This window comes from Lynx rufus, unplaced genomic scaffold, assembly GCF_022079265.1.
Source record: "Lynx rufus isolate CCGP_SWC_20201006 ecotype Redwood Valley unplaced genomic scaffold, mLynRuf1.p SCAF_5, whole genome shotgun sequence".
NCBI classification, from domain to species: domain Eukaryota; kingdom Metazoa; phylum Chordata; class Mammalia; order Carnivora; family Felidae; genus Lynx; species Lynx rufus.
Window position 1 is genome coordinate 34976864 of NW_025814867.1, and position 17240 is coordinate 34994103.

A 17240-nucleotide genomic window follows, 5' to 3' on the forward strand; every position below is an offset into this window, starting at 1 on the left:
ATTCCATTTAGGCTGCTCAGGATCGATGAATGTTCTGTTCATTCAAGTCACACCCGAGTGTGCCAACACCACGTGCTACTGCTCTGGGGATAAACCTGCTTTTCAAAGATAACGCTTACCTAATGGTGGGATTCTAGGCCCTGCTACAAAATGGGGAGGAAAATGGCTTTGAGCTATGGGGCTTTCTCAGGACCCCATGAATGATCCACCATAAATCTGTTCCTATTGACTACCATGCTGTTCCAGGTGCACTATTCCATTGGTACATCCAGCAGGAAAATACAGTTCAGCTCAGAGTAACAAACCTAATGTTCTGGAAGTACCAGGAGGCCTTGGGGGTCCCGAGCCATCCCTACTTAGTATCCACTCATCTGGGCCCCTGGGATGTGGAGGGAGTAGCTCTAAATAATGATCAGAGCCAGCAGGAACTTCATTCTTACCATGTATCAGGTTCCATTCCAAGCACTCTGTATGCAATAGCTTGCTTAATGCTCATATTAACCCCATGGAGGAGATGCTATTTTGTCTTCTCCATTTTATAGAAGAGAAAAACATGGATAGAAAGGCCAATGAGGGGCTCCTTGGTGGCGTAGTCAGTTAAGCATCTGACTCTTGTTTTCAGCTCGGGTCACAATCTCATGGTTCATGAGTTTGGGCCCCATATTGGGCTCCGTGCTGACAATGTGGAACCTACTTGGGATTCTCTCTCTCTCCCTCTCTCTCTACCCCTCCCATCTCTCTCTCTCTCTCTCTCTCTCTCAAAATAAAGATATAAACTTCAAAAAAAAAAAAAAAAAAGAAAAGTCAATGAAGTTCCCACGGTTACCTAGCTAAGAAGTGGAGAAGCAAAACTTGAACTCAGGTTTCCTGGAAGTGCTTAGCAAGTCCTCTGCAGGGGTGCCATTTTGCCCATAGATGAAGGGCAGAGGGCTGTCCTGGGCCAAGAGCAGCTGGTACTGAAGATCTGCAGAGGCCCTTAGAAGTAGCTGGGCCCATGTTGCTGAAGGCAAAGTGCAAACTGGAAGCCATCTGCATTCTTAAAATAGAGAATCTTGGAGAAATGAATGTACTATCCGAAGGAATGAATCACAAAGGGCAATATTCAAGAATTAGTAGGGGACACTGATGTCAGCCAGGGAATGTTTCTGAGTAAAGTAATTCCCCCAAACAAATTAACAAAAAACAAATAAGATGAAACCAAAAAATAAACAACAACTACCACAACAAAAGCTACACAGAAAACCACCATGTGGGCAATCACACTGTTGCCTGTGGATAAAACTGAGAGTTCTAGAAATAAAGGGAGATAGATATAAAGGGTTTCAAAGTATGGGAGTGATTTTTGTTTTTTCATTTAATGCCAGGTTTCAACGAAGGAAGTATATATTTGTCACCTGTTAACATACTCATTCTGTTTTAAAACCCATCCAGATGCCTTACTGGGCTCTGTTAGGAGGGGAGGGTCCCCATGGCTGCTTCCCTAAGCCCACAGAGAACCCATGTGGGAAGTGTGGAGCGCGTGCTCAGCAGGCCCCCTCGTGGGCCATTACTTCTTCTTGAACACTTGATGGCACACCTGGTCACCGCAGGTCAGCTCCTGCAAGGTTAGAAAGTGGGTGAAGTGACTAGCAAACCAGGCCTTCCTATGCCCGCACCTCCCCCTGCCCCCGCCTCTTGGTGTCTGGGAGTTGGGGTGGTGGGGGAAGCTGGAATAAAGAGGACACTTAGTCATTCTGGGCAAAGTGCATCTCATAGACCCAATCAGCTGGCATGCCCTGCAGGTAGCAGTAATTTGATTTTGACACTTGAATTGAGCTTGAACAACTATAAAAATGAAAAATGCAAAGAAATTACCCTCTTGGGCGGGATTTTTCCTACTCCCGTGATTAAAGCAACATCTCCTAATTTATAAAAGGCAGTGAAGCCACAAAGAAGGAAGGGATCTAGTGGGGAAAAGCATTTGGAAGGCAAGGGCCTGGGAATATGCTGGCTGGTGGGGTGTCACTCCATCCTGGGGGCTTTCTGGCCTCTGGGGATTAGAATGTGGGTTGGCGACATCACAGGCAAGGACAGGGCATGGGCTGCAGAAGGGCTCCCCCCAGGCCTGCCTATGCAGACAAGATGCTGCTTTTCATCTAGACAGAGGGAACCCCCAGGCCTTATCCTCACCTCATGACTCCTTGAGGGAGGAGGGAAAAATATGAGTGTGGGGACAGCCACAAAATCATTGCAGTTGACAATGAATCCATTGTCTTAGCCACAGGGACCATTGGGGATTGTACTACAATTAAAAAAATCCATCATCCAAACCAGAGCAGGTAGGGAAAACCATCAACGGAAAACACGGTGAATGCCTCCCATTTATCACCAGTTGACACTGCCTCCAAAATAAAGATCTCAGGTGAGGCAGAGCCCGCCTGTGAAGGGCACCATGGTGACCTGAATACCGACACTGGAGCCAGGCACCCGCTTGACTCCACAGGTGAATGAATGATTGAATGAATGAAGAGCCATTTGACAAATGAGTGACTGAATGTGTAAAGCAGTGAAAGATTTTCCCCTACATGAATGCCGGATGCATAAATTTCCTTGAAGGTTGAAGACTGAAAAATTAAGCTATCTAGACACATAATTCATTTCAGGAGATCAGCAATTGTTCCTACTGCTCTGTTCTAATACCAAGTTTACCTAAAATAGTTCAGGATCAGGTGGGCACACCTGATGATGAGAGGGTAATGCCTGTGGTCTGTGAGATGGTTTCCCAAGCCCACCTGCCCCTGTCCACCCTACTCCCACCACTCTTCTTCCCTGGCTCACATAATGGTGAGGCCTGGACTTCCCCTCCCTTGGGGCGTCTTAATTCTGTGCCTCCCATTTCTCTTCAGCTGGTCTTTAGCAGATTCCCTGCATTTCTCCCTGGATCTTGGCTTCCTAACTCAGCATTTTGAACTTTCACTTTAATTGCAGCCGCTCACAGAAACAGCGATATAGATTTCTTCCTGGAGTCCCCTGAGCCAGATGGGAATGGCTTTCTGACTATATGACCACACGCATTTGGCTGGAGCTCAGGGGAGGAGTGCAGGGCCGTTTTTCTTGTCAAAGCACCTGGCGCGGTGAACCTGTCATGTGTGGAAGCGTGTGGAAGGGAGCCGGGCAGACCCCGGGACTTACCAGGTGCAGCTTGTCCCCCTCAACCCACTGCCTCCAGCCGCGGTTCTCCTTCTCCCCCTTCTGCACGCATACCAGGACATCGCCTTCCCAGGTGACCAGCGTCTGCAATGACAGGTTCCCAGGCGACTCAAATGTATGATCTTGATGGGGACCGAGCAAGCCTAAACCCACAGCTGCACTTCCCTCGGCCGTAGCCAGCCTCCCGCTTGCCCACAGGGCAGAGCCCTCAGCTTCTGCCAAGCCAAGATCTGCCAGACTCACTTTCCACATATACCCACCATTCCCACCAAACCGGCTTATTGGAGCTGGTTCTCTTTTAAAGAATTCTACTCTCTCATTTTACCATACTGTGAAGATAGCATTTCAAATCAGTGGGGGAAAAGATGATGCATTTGACTATGTAAGGATGTAAACTTTGTGGAAGGGGAAAATAGCGTAATGTCAACAGATGAGTAACAAACTGGGAAAAATAACTGTAACACATACCAAAGACCTGACTTCCTTATATATAAAGGGCTCCTGTAAATCAATAAGAAAAAGATCATTCACCTAATAGGAAATTTTAAAAAGGATGCAACCAACAGCTTACAAGGAGAAAAAAACCAAACCAGCAGATGGCTTTTGCCCATAAGAAAACATATTCAAACCTACTCATAATAGGAGAAATGCAAATTAAGGCTGGTGTTTTTTCAGATACAATTCATCATATGGTCAAAGATCAAAGGGTCTGATAACACACTGAGTTGGAGGAAGTGTAGAGAAGCAGGCACCTCCGTAAACGGCTGGTGGGTATAGAAATTGGTATGAGTCCTTTTGCAGGGCAATTTTACATTACCTTTTGAAATATGGCATTGTGTATACTCCTTGACCTAGAAATTCTGCTTCTGGGAATTTTCCTACAGAAGCTACATTGTGAGGACTGCCTGTTGGAGGGCAATAATACATGCAGAGAAGCTACCTAACTAGCAGGGGCCACAACAGATGGCTTCAGTGCCATCCTCATCATCCAGAAGCAGGAGGGTGGACCTTCCCCTGGTCCTGGGTTTCCTCCAGGAAGCAATGCAGGAGCAGCAAAAGAGCTGCAAACAGGAGCAGCAAAAGAGATTCGGAGCTCACGTTGGACAGCCAGGCTGAGCAGACCAGTAGGTTGGAGAAGCCATAAACCTGCTGAATTCCAAGAGGCTCAAACTCCTGTGCATGGGGTGCCTGGGTCGCTCAATTGGCTGAGCGTCCAACTCTTGATTTCCGCTCAGGCCATGATCTCACGGTTCATGAGTTCGAGCCCTGCGTCGGGCTCTGTGCTGATGGTGTGGAGTCTGCTTGGAATTCTCTTCCCTCTCTTTCTGCCCCTCCCCTGCTCACACTGTCTCTCTCTCAAAAAAAAAAAAAAAAAAAAAAGAAAAAGAAAAAGAAACAAAAAACTCCTGTGCACACACTTACAAATTTTACACCCCCCAACTCCTCTGCCCTCTGTTTCCCTTTTATTTCTCCTGGTACCTGCCTCAGGACGATTCATACCAGCCCTAGGTGGTTCTCTAGGGCCACCCACCTCTGAGCTCAGATTAGGACTGCACATGCACCTCCTGAGAGAATGATGTCACTCCCACGCAGGCAGTGGTTTTGTGTCGGTACTGTCCTTTCTCAGGGATGGCCCTGATGCCAGCTGGTTTCCTTCTAAGTATGTATAATCAGTAGTACACCTCTATGAGCAATATTATGCCAAGGCCCAGATGTTTACTTTTCTATCTTACAAGCCTAGTTGGTGACAAACTGACCTGTGTTTATTTAGTCACTGTCCTTTGCACATTTAGGTCTATTTTTTTGGTACAGATTTTCTTTCTACAGATTGTTAAGTCTACCTATTTCTAAAATATTTGACCTTGACCATATTATATATTTAATGTACAATTTTATTCCTCCTCATTTTACTCCTCAACACAATGCAGTGTTGTTTGTTACAGCAAATGTCTGGAAGCCTCATCAATTCTGTCAGTGGGTGGCTGGTTAAATATGTGCGGTTCATCCATGCTGTGCAGCCCTTGAAAGGAGGAGGCAGCTCTCTACTTATGGAGGAGGGCAGTCTCCATAGTGCACAGTTAAGTCAAGAAAGCAAAGAGCAGGGCCACATGCATAAAACAAGGGGGGTGGGTGCATGCCTGCATATGTTTGCACACAATCTCTTTAAGGAAGTAAAAGAACCCTTAGTAGTATTTGTCCCCGGGAAGGAACTGAGAGGCTGGGGGCCAGGATGGGAAGGAAATTTCACTTTTTACTTTTTAAAAAATCATCTGCATGTATTAATATTCCCTAAATTAATGTAATGATAAAATTGCCTATGTTTTCTAAAGAAAATATCTCCTCCTTTGGGGCCATCCTAAGCCTCACATCTTTGAATGTCTTGGAGAAGCTTAATTCACAGGGTGTTCCCTTTGCCCTTCTGGGAGGGAGATGTTGTCTGGAATATTCCAGAATTCTCTCCCAAGTAGATGAGAAGGGGATACTCATTTGTTGTTGCTCATCATCAGTCTTGCGACTAAGTTCCCTCCCAAAAGGATGAGAAACGACTCAAAATGTCTTCTATTTGGGCAAAGACCTTGTCTTTTAACCCTGCCTCCCCCATCCCACATTGCCTTACACCTAATGGACACCTAATACATGCTCATTGAACAAGTATCTGTTGCCCCCAATTGACAATAAGCTCCATGAAGGAAGAGGCTATGCCAGCTGCTCAGTTCTGCAACCCCAGACTCGGCAGAGTCACCAGCCAGAGAAGGTGCCTGGTAAGCAGTGTTAAATGAATCTGTGATTGAGTAATTTTGTCGAAACGGAATCTTGAGGTAAATCCACGTGGGGGAATAAATGAGCGTATGTATTCTTCATTGATGATGGTTCTTGGCAATGACTCAGCCGACCCACCTCCTTGCCTTGGTTTCTCTGGTACCCCAGGAGTGCACCCATGGGACCATCAATATGGACACTGGATGGTAACTGTCCATCTACTTGTCTGCCTCCTCAGGAGGCTGTGAGATCTTTCAGGGCGAAAAGGGGTCAATGCAATGACCCAGGCCTGGCATGTAGTAGGTGCTTGGCAAACACATAGAAGGAACAAAAAAGAAAAATGTTGGTGCATGAGGGCCTGTCCTAATATTTTCTGTTGATAAACCTTAGTAGGCAGCAAGATTAACAGTTACTCTGACCCTAAGTAAATCCATTACCAATGGCAATATCTACAATTAATGGCAACACCTACATGTTTCCTACATGAAACAGACGACAAGAAGAGAGGAGAGAATGGTTAAATGAACTAAAATTCCACACTTCAACTTGCTTTTAGCTGGTGTCCCTCATCCCCACATCAGAGGAGGTTTTAAAAGATGCCCAACTATCTTAAAAGATCTTGAGGCTGAGGAAATGGATACTAGTCAGGAAAATCATTGCTTGTGAGCTAGAGGGTGAAGAAGATGTGTTTGCAGTGAATTAAGGAAACTGGGCCCGCACTGCAATTTCCCCTATCTCAGTGTTCAAAGTTAACATCATTAAAAACAGCCCTGTATGGGAAATTAGATATGGTCCTGTATCAATGTTAAATTTGCAGAAGTTGACAACTATACTGTGATTACATAAAAGAATATCCCAACTCATAGGAAACACTCAATTATTTAGGGGTAACATATCAGACTGTTCAGAAAAATATATTTATATAATGGCGAGAGAACATGTACAAAAGATAAAGCAAATGGGGCAAAAATGTTAACAGGTAACTCTCAGCAGAGGGCATACAGATGTTCTTTGCTACTTTCGTGCAACTTTTCTGTAAATTTGAATCAGTCCCCAAGGAAGTTTTTTTTTTAAAGGAAAATAACAGCTCTTTAAGAGCATTACAGGGCACTATTAACAGGTTTAAACTCTCCCAGTGCACCTGCCCTCATGGAAGAGTTATTCTGGCAGTGCCCACTGTCCCCTCCGGTGATCCCTGAAGTGGGGACCTCCTGTGTTTCCCCTGGGCTCTGGCGCATAATAATCACAATGGCATTATTTGTTCTAACTGCCATCATCTGTGTCTGCGTTCCCCTGCCCTTACTGTCTGTCTCCAATTACTTATTGTTTTTAATTGAGATATAATTCCCATACAATTTACCCTCCCTTTTAAAGTATATAATTCAGTCATTTTTAGTATATTCACAGGGTTGTAAAACCATCACCACTATCTAAATCCAGAATATTCTCATTGTCCTCCAAAGAAGTCCTGCACGAATTAGTCACTGCTACCCACTCCCTCTGCCCCTGGCAACCACTTTCTGTGTCTATAGGTTTGCCTATCATGGACATTTTATGTAAGTCATACGACAAGTGGCCTTCTGTGTCTGACTTCTCTCACTTGGCAGAATGTTTTCCAAGTTCATCCAGGTTGCAGCAGGTATCAGTACTTTATTCCTTTCTATGCCCATATGCTATTCCATTATAAGATTATTAATTACTTCTTTTTAATGTACTTTTATTCTGGGCAGCTTGTGTATTTTTTTTTTTTTGCTTGTTTGCAAGCTTGTTTGCTTGTTTGCACCTTTTTGAAAGGTGCTTTAAATTCTCTTAGAAACAAATCAGAATAGGAAGTGACCCATAGGAAGGAAGAAGATGATCCCTGAGTCCCTCAAAGATTCGACCCCATGATCAAAGTGGTGTCACTGTTCCTGTTCTGGCATAGACCTGGGCACTTTAGGGCTCTATTGTGCCTCTGCTACAACCCCACCCTACACACATCTCTCCCCCAAACTGACCAATGGGGAGATTCTCAGAGGGGTTCCTGAGGGTGACCAAGTTGTTGAGAAGTAGAGCCCTGGAGCATAAGAGCATGAGTGCTACAGCAACATATATACACACAGATACATGCACACACACAGACACACACACACACACACACACACTCATACACACGCACACATATACATATATGCACCCGTGCATACTGGGGCACATACATGCACATGTGCACACATGCACATAGACACACAGCTTTGTGTGCACTCACACATGCCACCACCTGTGGAAGACAGAAATTCAGCAGAGAGGTAGACTCACTTGCTCCCTGTAGTCCCTTTCCAGCTGAAGGAATCCAGTCAAGTTACAGTGAGTAGGTAGTTCCAAGGGCATCTGCCCTCTGTGCAATTCTCATGGGAACAGTCCTTTGCTGGAGGAGACTGGGCACATTCTGTCCTGGGCACTTCTCAGCCCCCACCAGTCTCCTCTGAGTGTGTGTGTGTGTGTGTGTGTGTGTGTGTGTAAGCCCCAACTTTTTGTTTTGGGCAGAATAGAGACAAAAAGTGGGAAGGGGGATTCTCTCTCCATGCAGGGCTAAGACCTGATCCTGGGGAACAGATGGGGCTCCCAGAGGGAGCCCAGAGGGACGAGAATGGAAGAAGAGGCACAAGAAGAACAGGTGTTAAGAGACGGAATCCTTTAAGGGTCAGGAAGGTTGCACGTATGTGACTGATTTCAGGAAGAGTGAGTTCTCGACTATCAAAGGTGATGGAAAAGCCAGTCAGAGACAACAGGGCTGCTTTTCAATAGCCCAAACCCAGAATGGAAAGGTGAGGGAAAATGAATCGTTGTGAACAGATCAGGCTGGAACAGCAGAGTGATGCAAAAATCCAGACCACAAATTTCCTTTCGGTTCTGGTGTCTGAGGAATTGGCCTTCTAGCCACACAGTTCAGAGAAGGCTTGTCGATCCATCAACCCCTCGGGGAGGGATTCTACAAGGGGCTGTTCCAGAGCCCGGAAGCTCAGGCTCTTATGCCAAGATTGCTCTGATGGAAGCATTTCCAAAGTGCTTTTCATTTCCCACTTTTCTTTAGCAAGGAGCACTAAATATAATTCAACCTTGACGTGATGGCTGAGATTATCAATGCTGCAGGACAACTTGATTGAGAAATGAAATGTGTCCTGCTCTCTTGGCTTCAGACTCATCACCAAAGAATGATGACAGCTTTTTCTCCCCACCCAGGAGAGCAGCCAGACCTCATGTCCCTGGCTTTGGGGGAGGGTTGGGACCTGTGACTTTGAAGGCGCTCCTGCACGCACCAGAGAAAAGTGGGACTCTGTAGAGAGTGGGGCTTACGGTGAAAGGGGAAGGGCAGGGTGGAGGATTCTGCTTTCCTGAGACACTCTAAGGGGATGGCCCACTGCTGGGGGTTGAGGGAACAAATACCGGTGGACACGATACTCAGCCCTGCCCGCCCTCACTTTGGGAGCCAGGGCAGAGGTCCTGGTGTCTACATTGGCATGGGGGGAGTGGGTGCTATAAATATTTAAGCTGCCCACCGTGGTAGAAACTGCATGGGCCTGGACAGTGAGTGGTCTGTGGCAACCATGCTAAATGATATCCCTGGAAGTTTCCTGGACTGTATCATCCATGAGGTTCTTGCACGATGCTAAGATTGGAATGGGGGAATCCTTAAATATGACTGAGATGCATTTCTCCCCACTCCTACTTGTGGGGACTGACCAGGTGTAATTGGATTTGGATAACCAAAGACAGGTGCACTTACTATGAGTGTGGGCACCGTGGAGATTGCACACTGCGTTATGATTCCACACGGGGTTGCAAGAGGAGAGGGGGGCCTGCTGTTACCTCGCCTTCCCCCCCTTCCTCCCCACTTCCCCTTGTTGCTATCCTTCTCTACCTTATTTACAAAAAGCTCTTCTGGGTGAGGACCTATCTCCTCTGCAGAGTACGGTTCTCAGGCTTTGAGATAACTCTCGACTTAGGCACTCAGAGTTGTCTGCTCACTACCAAGGTCCTACCTATACCCAAGCAGTTCCAGTGGCTGGAAGTCTGGCCTTCTGATAAACGGAGGCTTTCCTCAGTGATGTCCTGTGAGTTAAGGTGATGCTGAGACAGAAGATTCCTCCAAATACCAGGACTGGGGAAACCCTGACTTCATTTAGTCTACTGACCTTTTTTGATTAGCACTTTCTTTTTCTTTTTCTCTTTTTGAAATTTTTTTTAAAGTTTATTCAGTTTTGAGAGACAGAGAGCAAGCAGGGGTGGGGCAGAGAGAGAGGGAGACACAGAATCTGAAGCAGGCTCCAGGCTCTGAGCTGTCAGCCCAGAGCCCGATGTGGGGCTCGAAATCATGAACTGTGAGATCATGACATGAGCCAAAGTCAGATGCCTAACTGACTGAGCCACCCAGGTGCCCCGGCACTTTATTTTTCTTAAAAAAAAATTTACATCAGTTGGGATCCTCCAATATTGAGGTATTTCATATAAAAACACGAATTCTCAGCATCTCTTAAAAAGAAAAATGAAATCTAGCAACATAAGGCCCCAGGGCTCCATGGCAATGCTTGGCTGGTGCTGAGTAGGGTTGCCCCTGGGATGAAGCTGTGCTACCCAGCTTGTGAAATCACTGTCACTCCCTACAATATTCCACCTTCTTGGCCAGACCCATGTCGGCATAGGAGCTGGCCTCCTAACCCAGATCCTAGAGAGGTTGGCAGTCTTTTCATCTCTCCTTTCCTTATAAACTTAGTGTAGAAGGCAGCTTGTCTCTTCCTGCTGAACTTCCAATAATTGCTAATTGCGAGTATCATTAAGTCCACTCTGGTCCCCTCTCCTGATCCTTCCCAGGTTGTTTCTGTCATATTTTCATTGTGAAGGCAGATAGCCAGCTCCTGCACACAGAGTATATGAGTAGAAACTGCCAGGCCAGGTCCTCACCTTAACAGTCCGATTGTCCAGGCCCTTTGTGTGTTCCTCAAACTCCACTCCAACGGTGAAATCCAGGTCATAGTTGCGGAACGTGCTGTTGGTTTTTGTCTTGAAGTTATCGCCGTTTTGATCAATGATCTTTGTCTGAGTCAGACGTACTGCGATCTTGCGGGTGGCAAAATCAATATCTGTTGGCAAAGGGAGTTGTGGAGGTTATGATGTGCTCAGCCAGACTCATTCATTTCTTTAACAAGGCCAAACATTTAGGACCAGAGGCACAGATCATGGGCAGGCCACATTTCTTTGCTCAAATGGAAAAGAAGAGTTGTCTTACACACGGCCAGTTTGGGCATCTCAGTCAATTGTCTGGAAACCTAGGGTCTCTCAGTGCCTCTTCAGGAGCCCTAATAGGAGGGAGAGGTAGCAGGCAGGGCTTACCTCTGAGCTGCAACTCCCAGTGTGTATGTGCATTCATACACATGCACACATACACATGCATGTGCATGCACACACACACACACCGCTCCACCTAGAAGCTCCATTCTATCTATCTGACATTTTGGGTTTCCTCCTAAGAGCTTGCTGAGCAAAAGACTTCATGGTTTAAAAGAAAAAGGACCACTTAAAAATAACCAGTCTAGATCATGGGTAAAAATGGACCTTTTGTTAATAGCCATGGCAGGTAAGGATACATGCAAACTTTCATTAAAAAATTTGTTTTAATGTTTATTTATTTTTGAGAGAGAGAGAGAGAGAGAGAGAGAGAGCAAGCAGAGAAGGGGCAGAGAGAAAGGGAGACACAGAATCTGAAGCAGGCTCCAGGCTCCAAGCTGTCAGCACAGAGCCCAACACGGGGTTCGAACTCATGAACTGTGAGATCATGACCTGAGCTGAAGTCAGATGCTCTACTGACTGAGCCACCCAGGCACCCCAGCAAACTTTCATTTTTAAAGCAGATTGAGGATGTACTTAGCTAGGCTGTTCTGCCTCAGTCATGAGCCTCCAGGACAACTTTAAGCATATTCCAGACACTTAATAAATAGTTGTTCAGAGGTTTCTTTGGTTATTTTTAAGGAAAAGATGAATAGTTGTTTATATTTTTTATTGCAAAAAGTTTAAAACAAAACAGAGAGGAGAATACAAAGAACTACACACAACCACTATCCAGATTCAATAATTAAGATTTTTGCCTCATTTAACTCCATTTACATGTTTTCTCTGCCTTGATTTTTTCCCCATCAAATTCTATAGCAGTTCTTTTTATCCCCAGCTTTACTAAGATACAATGAACAAATAAGAATGCATAACTTTAAGTTGTACAATGTGATGATTTGAAACATGTATATGTTGTAAAATGTTTAAGAACAATAAGGCAGTTATTTTTAAAGTTCAGTAAGCATCAGAATTTCCACGAAAACTTGTTCAAAGAGATGACTGGGCCCTGGTCCCATATGTTCCGACTCTGTTAGGTCTCAGGGCAAGCCATGAGTTTGCATTTCGGATAAACTTCAAGGTGATGTTCATTATTATTGGTCATTGGCCACACTTTGAGTAGTATTCCTATGACAGATTGACAATTGGTACATATGCAGTCTTTGTTTTCACATATATTTTTGATTGAAAACAATGGCAATGGATATTTGAAAATTAAGTTTCGCCAGAGAGCCTTCCAGTTATCTTTAACTATATCTTTATTTTAAAACAGGAGTGAAGTTATTAAAAAATATTTTGAAGGAAAACATATTCATTTCTTAGAGACTATTAGTAAGTAAAAGGGAGTGTGCCCCTCAGTGGGGTGTTTCATTTACTAAGCCTTGAATTTTATAGTATGAAGCTAGGTGCAGAACCAACTTTCTCGCCAACCTCTGGTTTTGTATAAAATGTCACTGTCCTGTAGAATAGATTTAGAAACAAAGGATAATTCTGGGACTTGCTGTAAACATTATTAAGCTCTTAGTATCTAGCCAAATCATGTTTGAATCTCTTTATGTCTGTGAATTCTCCAGATATTTTTGGATGTCAATCTAAATTTTTAATTTTTTTTTCAGAAATTCTACCTGGAAATTTTCAGAAACTCTGACATTGATACTGACCTCAAGAGTAAGAACAATTCAAATTCATTGAGTGTTCTTTCTCCGAGAACCCCAGTCCCATCTCTATGGTAGGGGTGTGATTAAACTTGACCCTGTGTGCTCTCTGGTGTGGGATAAATACTATTGAGCCCGTGAGAAAGAGCAGCAGTTACCAACAGTTCAGGAATATGGAGAACTAACATCTCTGCTGGCCACACCCCACCCTTTCTGTTGTGCTTCTATGGTAACCAAACATCATGTCCTTTATCCTCTCTTCCCATTTCCTTTCTGACCCATTTCCTTCTGGATCTCTTCAGTTACTATCACTCTAAAGGACCTAAACAACCTTGGTTCTAAAGGACCATGAAGGGACTGAAGCTGGCTGGTTGGACTTCACTGTGGGCCAGCAGTTTGACCACAGATGGGAACCCACAACGGTATCACATCTGCATGGGGAAGGGCCCTGGCTGGGATTTTGGAACTGAAATTGTATAGACAGCCTTTATCATAAAGAGAAGAATTTCACCTAGCATTAGGCAGCCCAGAAAGTAAAAGGATTACATACCTGTATCCTAAGTTGAAAAGAAAAAATAGGTTCAGATTGGCATGAACTAGTACATGAATGCTAGTGCCTTGCTCAAATATTGTTCACGAATATTGGTTGAGAACCTGTCATGTCTAAGAATTCACCAATGGGTCCCAAAGCTAGCTGCCCATCAGAATCATGTGGGAAGATGTAAAAACTACATATTTCTGGGTCTTACCTTAGACCCAGAATCTCTGGGTTTTTTTAGATCTTGGATTTCCTCATAAGGGGCTGTCTGGAGAGAGTTCCATGGTGTAAGAAATTTGAAAGCCATGGCTTAAGCACCTACTCCTCAAGCCATAGGTGATGACATGGAGGCTGAGAGAGGTTAAGTGACTTGTCTAAGTATACATGGCTGAAAAAGCAATCACAGGATTTGATAATTGGATGGATATGTGTGGAGGTATCAGGTTGGGAGGAAAAAACAGTGGTTTTCAGCTTTGGAGTCAAGGTGAGATCCAAAAAGTGGGACAGGGGATTAATCTTTTGGGGAACATAGGAGCCAAATTTTAGGTAAGATGATCTGGGGGCTATGCTGTGTGGACCCATGGTAATATTTGGGGTGGTAACTAAGACATGCCTTGAAACCGACCAGGAATGGTGCCCCAGGGTGGAACCTCCCTTGGGAAACCTCACCCAACAAACTCATGAGATAAGTACCATATTATCTCCATTTTACCAATGAGGAAACTGGCTCAGAGAGGCTGTGTCACTTTCCCTGGGTTATATAGTGAGGAAGCAATACAGGTGGAATTTGAACTCAGAATGGCCTGTCTCCAGGGTCAGCACAGTGCTCTACAAGCCTGAAAGCTGTGGGCTGGCCCATCTTGTCAGGTCAGACCATCCTAGATTGTGCACTTTCTGTGGCTGCCCAAATACCAGTAACTTCTGACTGACCCTTCTTTATACTTCCCCTGGAGGCACAAGGACTTCTGGGTCCAGCTAGATGAGACCTCCCTATTTGGGGCAGTTTATGTTTTCCAGAGCTCTAATGTATTATCTTCACCACATAGCAATGGTTTTCTGTACACAGGGTTCTATAAGAAATTTGAGGTGGGTCATTCACACTCCAGCCCCTGGCCATTCTCTGATACCTCATTTAGCTTCAGCTTCATGGCTTATGGAATTGTACCTGGGGACGTCCAAGCCACACAGACTGGAATGAGGCAACAGGATGTGGAATGAGATAAAGGCTCTCTCCTCTGCTCTTTGTGCTGTGAACACGTCTAGGCCTCTTCGCCCAGCATTCACAGATCCCGGGGCATCCCACTGTGTTTGCTTCATAGGTCATTTGGTCGTCAAAAAAATGTGGCCCGTGAGCTACTAAGTTCGGGAAATGAGGAGGTAAAAGCAAGAGAAGCTGGTTTCTACACTGAAGAACTTCACAGAGTCTTCATTCTATGAGAGATACTTTGCAATTCCAACAGTGGGGAGATAGGATGCAGACTTTCCCAGTCTTATGTGGTCGTAGCCCTGTGCTGTGGTGGGACATCTCACCCAGCCGGTCTGGTGCTCCGCAGAACATAATACAGAAAGCGCTAACAACCCCCCAATCTGAGGCATTATCTCAGTCACCTGGGCCCTGCAATTATGGAGCTATTTCCTGTTTAATTTTCACCCTTCAAGGCAACTGCTGGCCTGTTGAGAAAAGACTAAACAGGACCAAGTGTTCAAGTATTTCTGTCTTACAAATTAATCTTTCCTTAAAATTGCTAAAAGCCACTGAAGAATCTTCCATATCTGGTCAGTATAAACACATGGTTGTGGTAGGCAGAGGGCTAACATGTCACACTCCAACCCCTGCTTCTCTCCTTCTATCCCAGAAACAGTCTAGTGAGTCAGGTGACACCTGTGTGTCCAGCTTCAGTGCCATTGCTGGACCCTCGGGTCCAGATCTAGAAGCAGCAGAGAGTAGTGGCCATAAGTGGAGTTATTATTAACTGCATCAGGTTGCTTTGAGGATTAACTTCGATGGCGTTTGTGAAGAGTTCTGCCCAGTGGCTGGTGCCTTGTGGTAATGGCCCCGTAAATGGTAGCTGTTGCCATCATTGTAATCATCATTATGAAGCCCCTTGATCTCAGAGGCTGGTGTGCTCAGAGTCCTTAGCATTTTTCTAGATACGCCCTGTGCGTTCGCCCCCTAAATCTCTGCCCCTCTCCTCCCAGCTCTCCAAATCTCCTAAGACCCAGCCCCAGCCTTGCCTTCTCTACTGCTGTTCTGCTCTTTCCTGCCTCCTTCCTCATCTGCTCTTCAGGCCACAGAGCTTTACCCCCAGGAGGCACTACCTGATAGTTTCCTCTGACTTTGTCACGGGGGTGATGGTTCTTTCCTCTGAAGTCTTACCTCTATGAGGATAAGGACAATGCTGTCTGCTTGCTCTGTGTCCCCAGGATCAGACACAGAGTAGGTGCACCAGAAACACTTCTGGATTGGTTAATAGGCACCCTAGTTTGGGACAGTGGTTCTCACAGTGAGGTCCCTGGGCCAGCAGCTTCACAGCACCTGGGAACCTCTTACAAATGTAAATTCTAGGGCTTGCACTAGACCTGGGGATTGGGACCTGCTTGTTTTTACAAGACTTCCAAGTGATTCTGTGCCTGCTAAAGTTCAGAACTACTGGTATAAAAGAGTGAGGGTCAAATCCAGGTATAAATCCTGGTCCAGATTTGCCAGCTATGTGACCTCAATGAAGTCACTTTGCCTTTCTGAGCCTAAGTTTTCTCACAGTAAAATGGGGAAAGAATGCTCATCTTGTAGGGTTATTTATGTAAGGTTTCTGTTAAAATGATGGTAAAATGCTTTACAGAGTAGTAATGAGTAGTAATAGATGCATTGGCCTCTACCCCTCAACCTTTCCTGTTTAGGTGAAACAGTGGCCAGATCAGCATTCAGTCCAGGGCGAAATATTGGGTTCATGTTTCTGCATCTCCGCTCCACGGTCCAAGGGCTCTGGACTCTGAAAGAACAGTCAGAATGGTGGCTTATCTACTCTCTCACTAGCATAGGCCTGGCTTGTCACATAGGAATTCTAGCCAGCTTGGCCAAACATTTGTCTACATGGGCCAGTTTCCTCACTGTGTAGTTTGGCCAGTGGATAGAAACAACTTTAGCTCTTGCTCCTGAGGTCCATGCTGTTCTAAACCCTGGTGCTGGAGCCGTAGTTAGGAGATGAGAAAGAAAACCACAGACCAGGTGTTAACCAGGTGAAACAAAGGGGAAGGCTCTGGGCAAAAGGACTAAGGAAGAATTGGGAATTACTGAGAAATTTAGAACAGCAGTGTTCCTCAGAGAGGATGTGGAAATCAAGGCACAGAGAATTTACGTGGTGGCTTCAGAGTGACCCAGCTGGGACAGAGCTCCTGACAGCTTGCCTACAAATACAGTCCGTTTATCGTTCACAACTAAGGCTCCTCTAACAAAAATTATTGCTTGTCCCTGGTTGCCTAGAAAGGTAGATCACAGCTAAAAATGCCTATTGCTGATAGAACTGGTTTGTCCTGGAAACACCACCCCCCGTCAATCTTTCTGACCAGTGCTAGGGGAATCTTATCAGGGGCTCTATGCAAATGGAATCAAGCATTTCTGCTTCTCTAGATTGAAAAATGGCTTGGCCTCTTGGCCACCCTTTAGCATTTGCACAGGCTAGTTAATCATGTCACCTCTGCTCCACCCCAGGGAAGGGAACCAAGTGTTCTGTTGG

General features: G+C 45.3%; 1 protein-coding gene across 2 annotated transcripts in view; it reads right to left on the reverse strand.

Moving 5' to 3' along the window:
* Positions 1–1336: 1336 nt before the first annotated feature.
* Positions 1337–17240, reverse strand: part of LOC124526439 (retinol-binding protein 2) — a 67321-nt gene continuing 51417 nt past the window's right edge. For both annotated transcript variants that reach the window (XM_047099435.1, XM_047099434.1), the window contains 3 exons: positions 10891–11069; positions 3172–3273; positions 1337–1597 (listed from right to left, as the gene is read on the reverse strand). In XM_047099435.1, the coding sequence (XP_046955391.1) occupies positions 1547–1597; positions 3172–3273; positions 10891–11069 (332 nt within the window). In that variant the 3' untranslated portion in view covers positions 1337–1546. The remainder of the gene's footprint in view (positions 1598–3171; positions 3274–10890; positions 11070–17240) is intronic.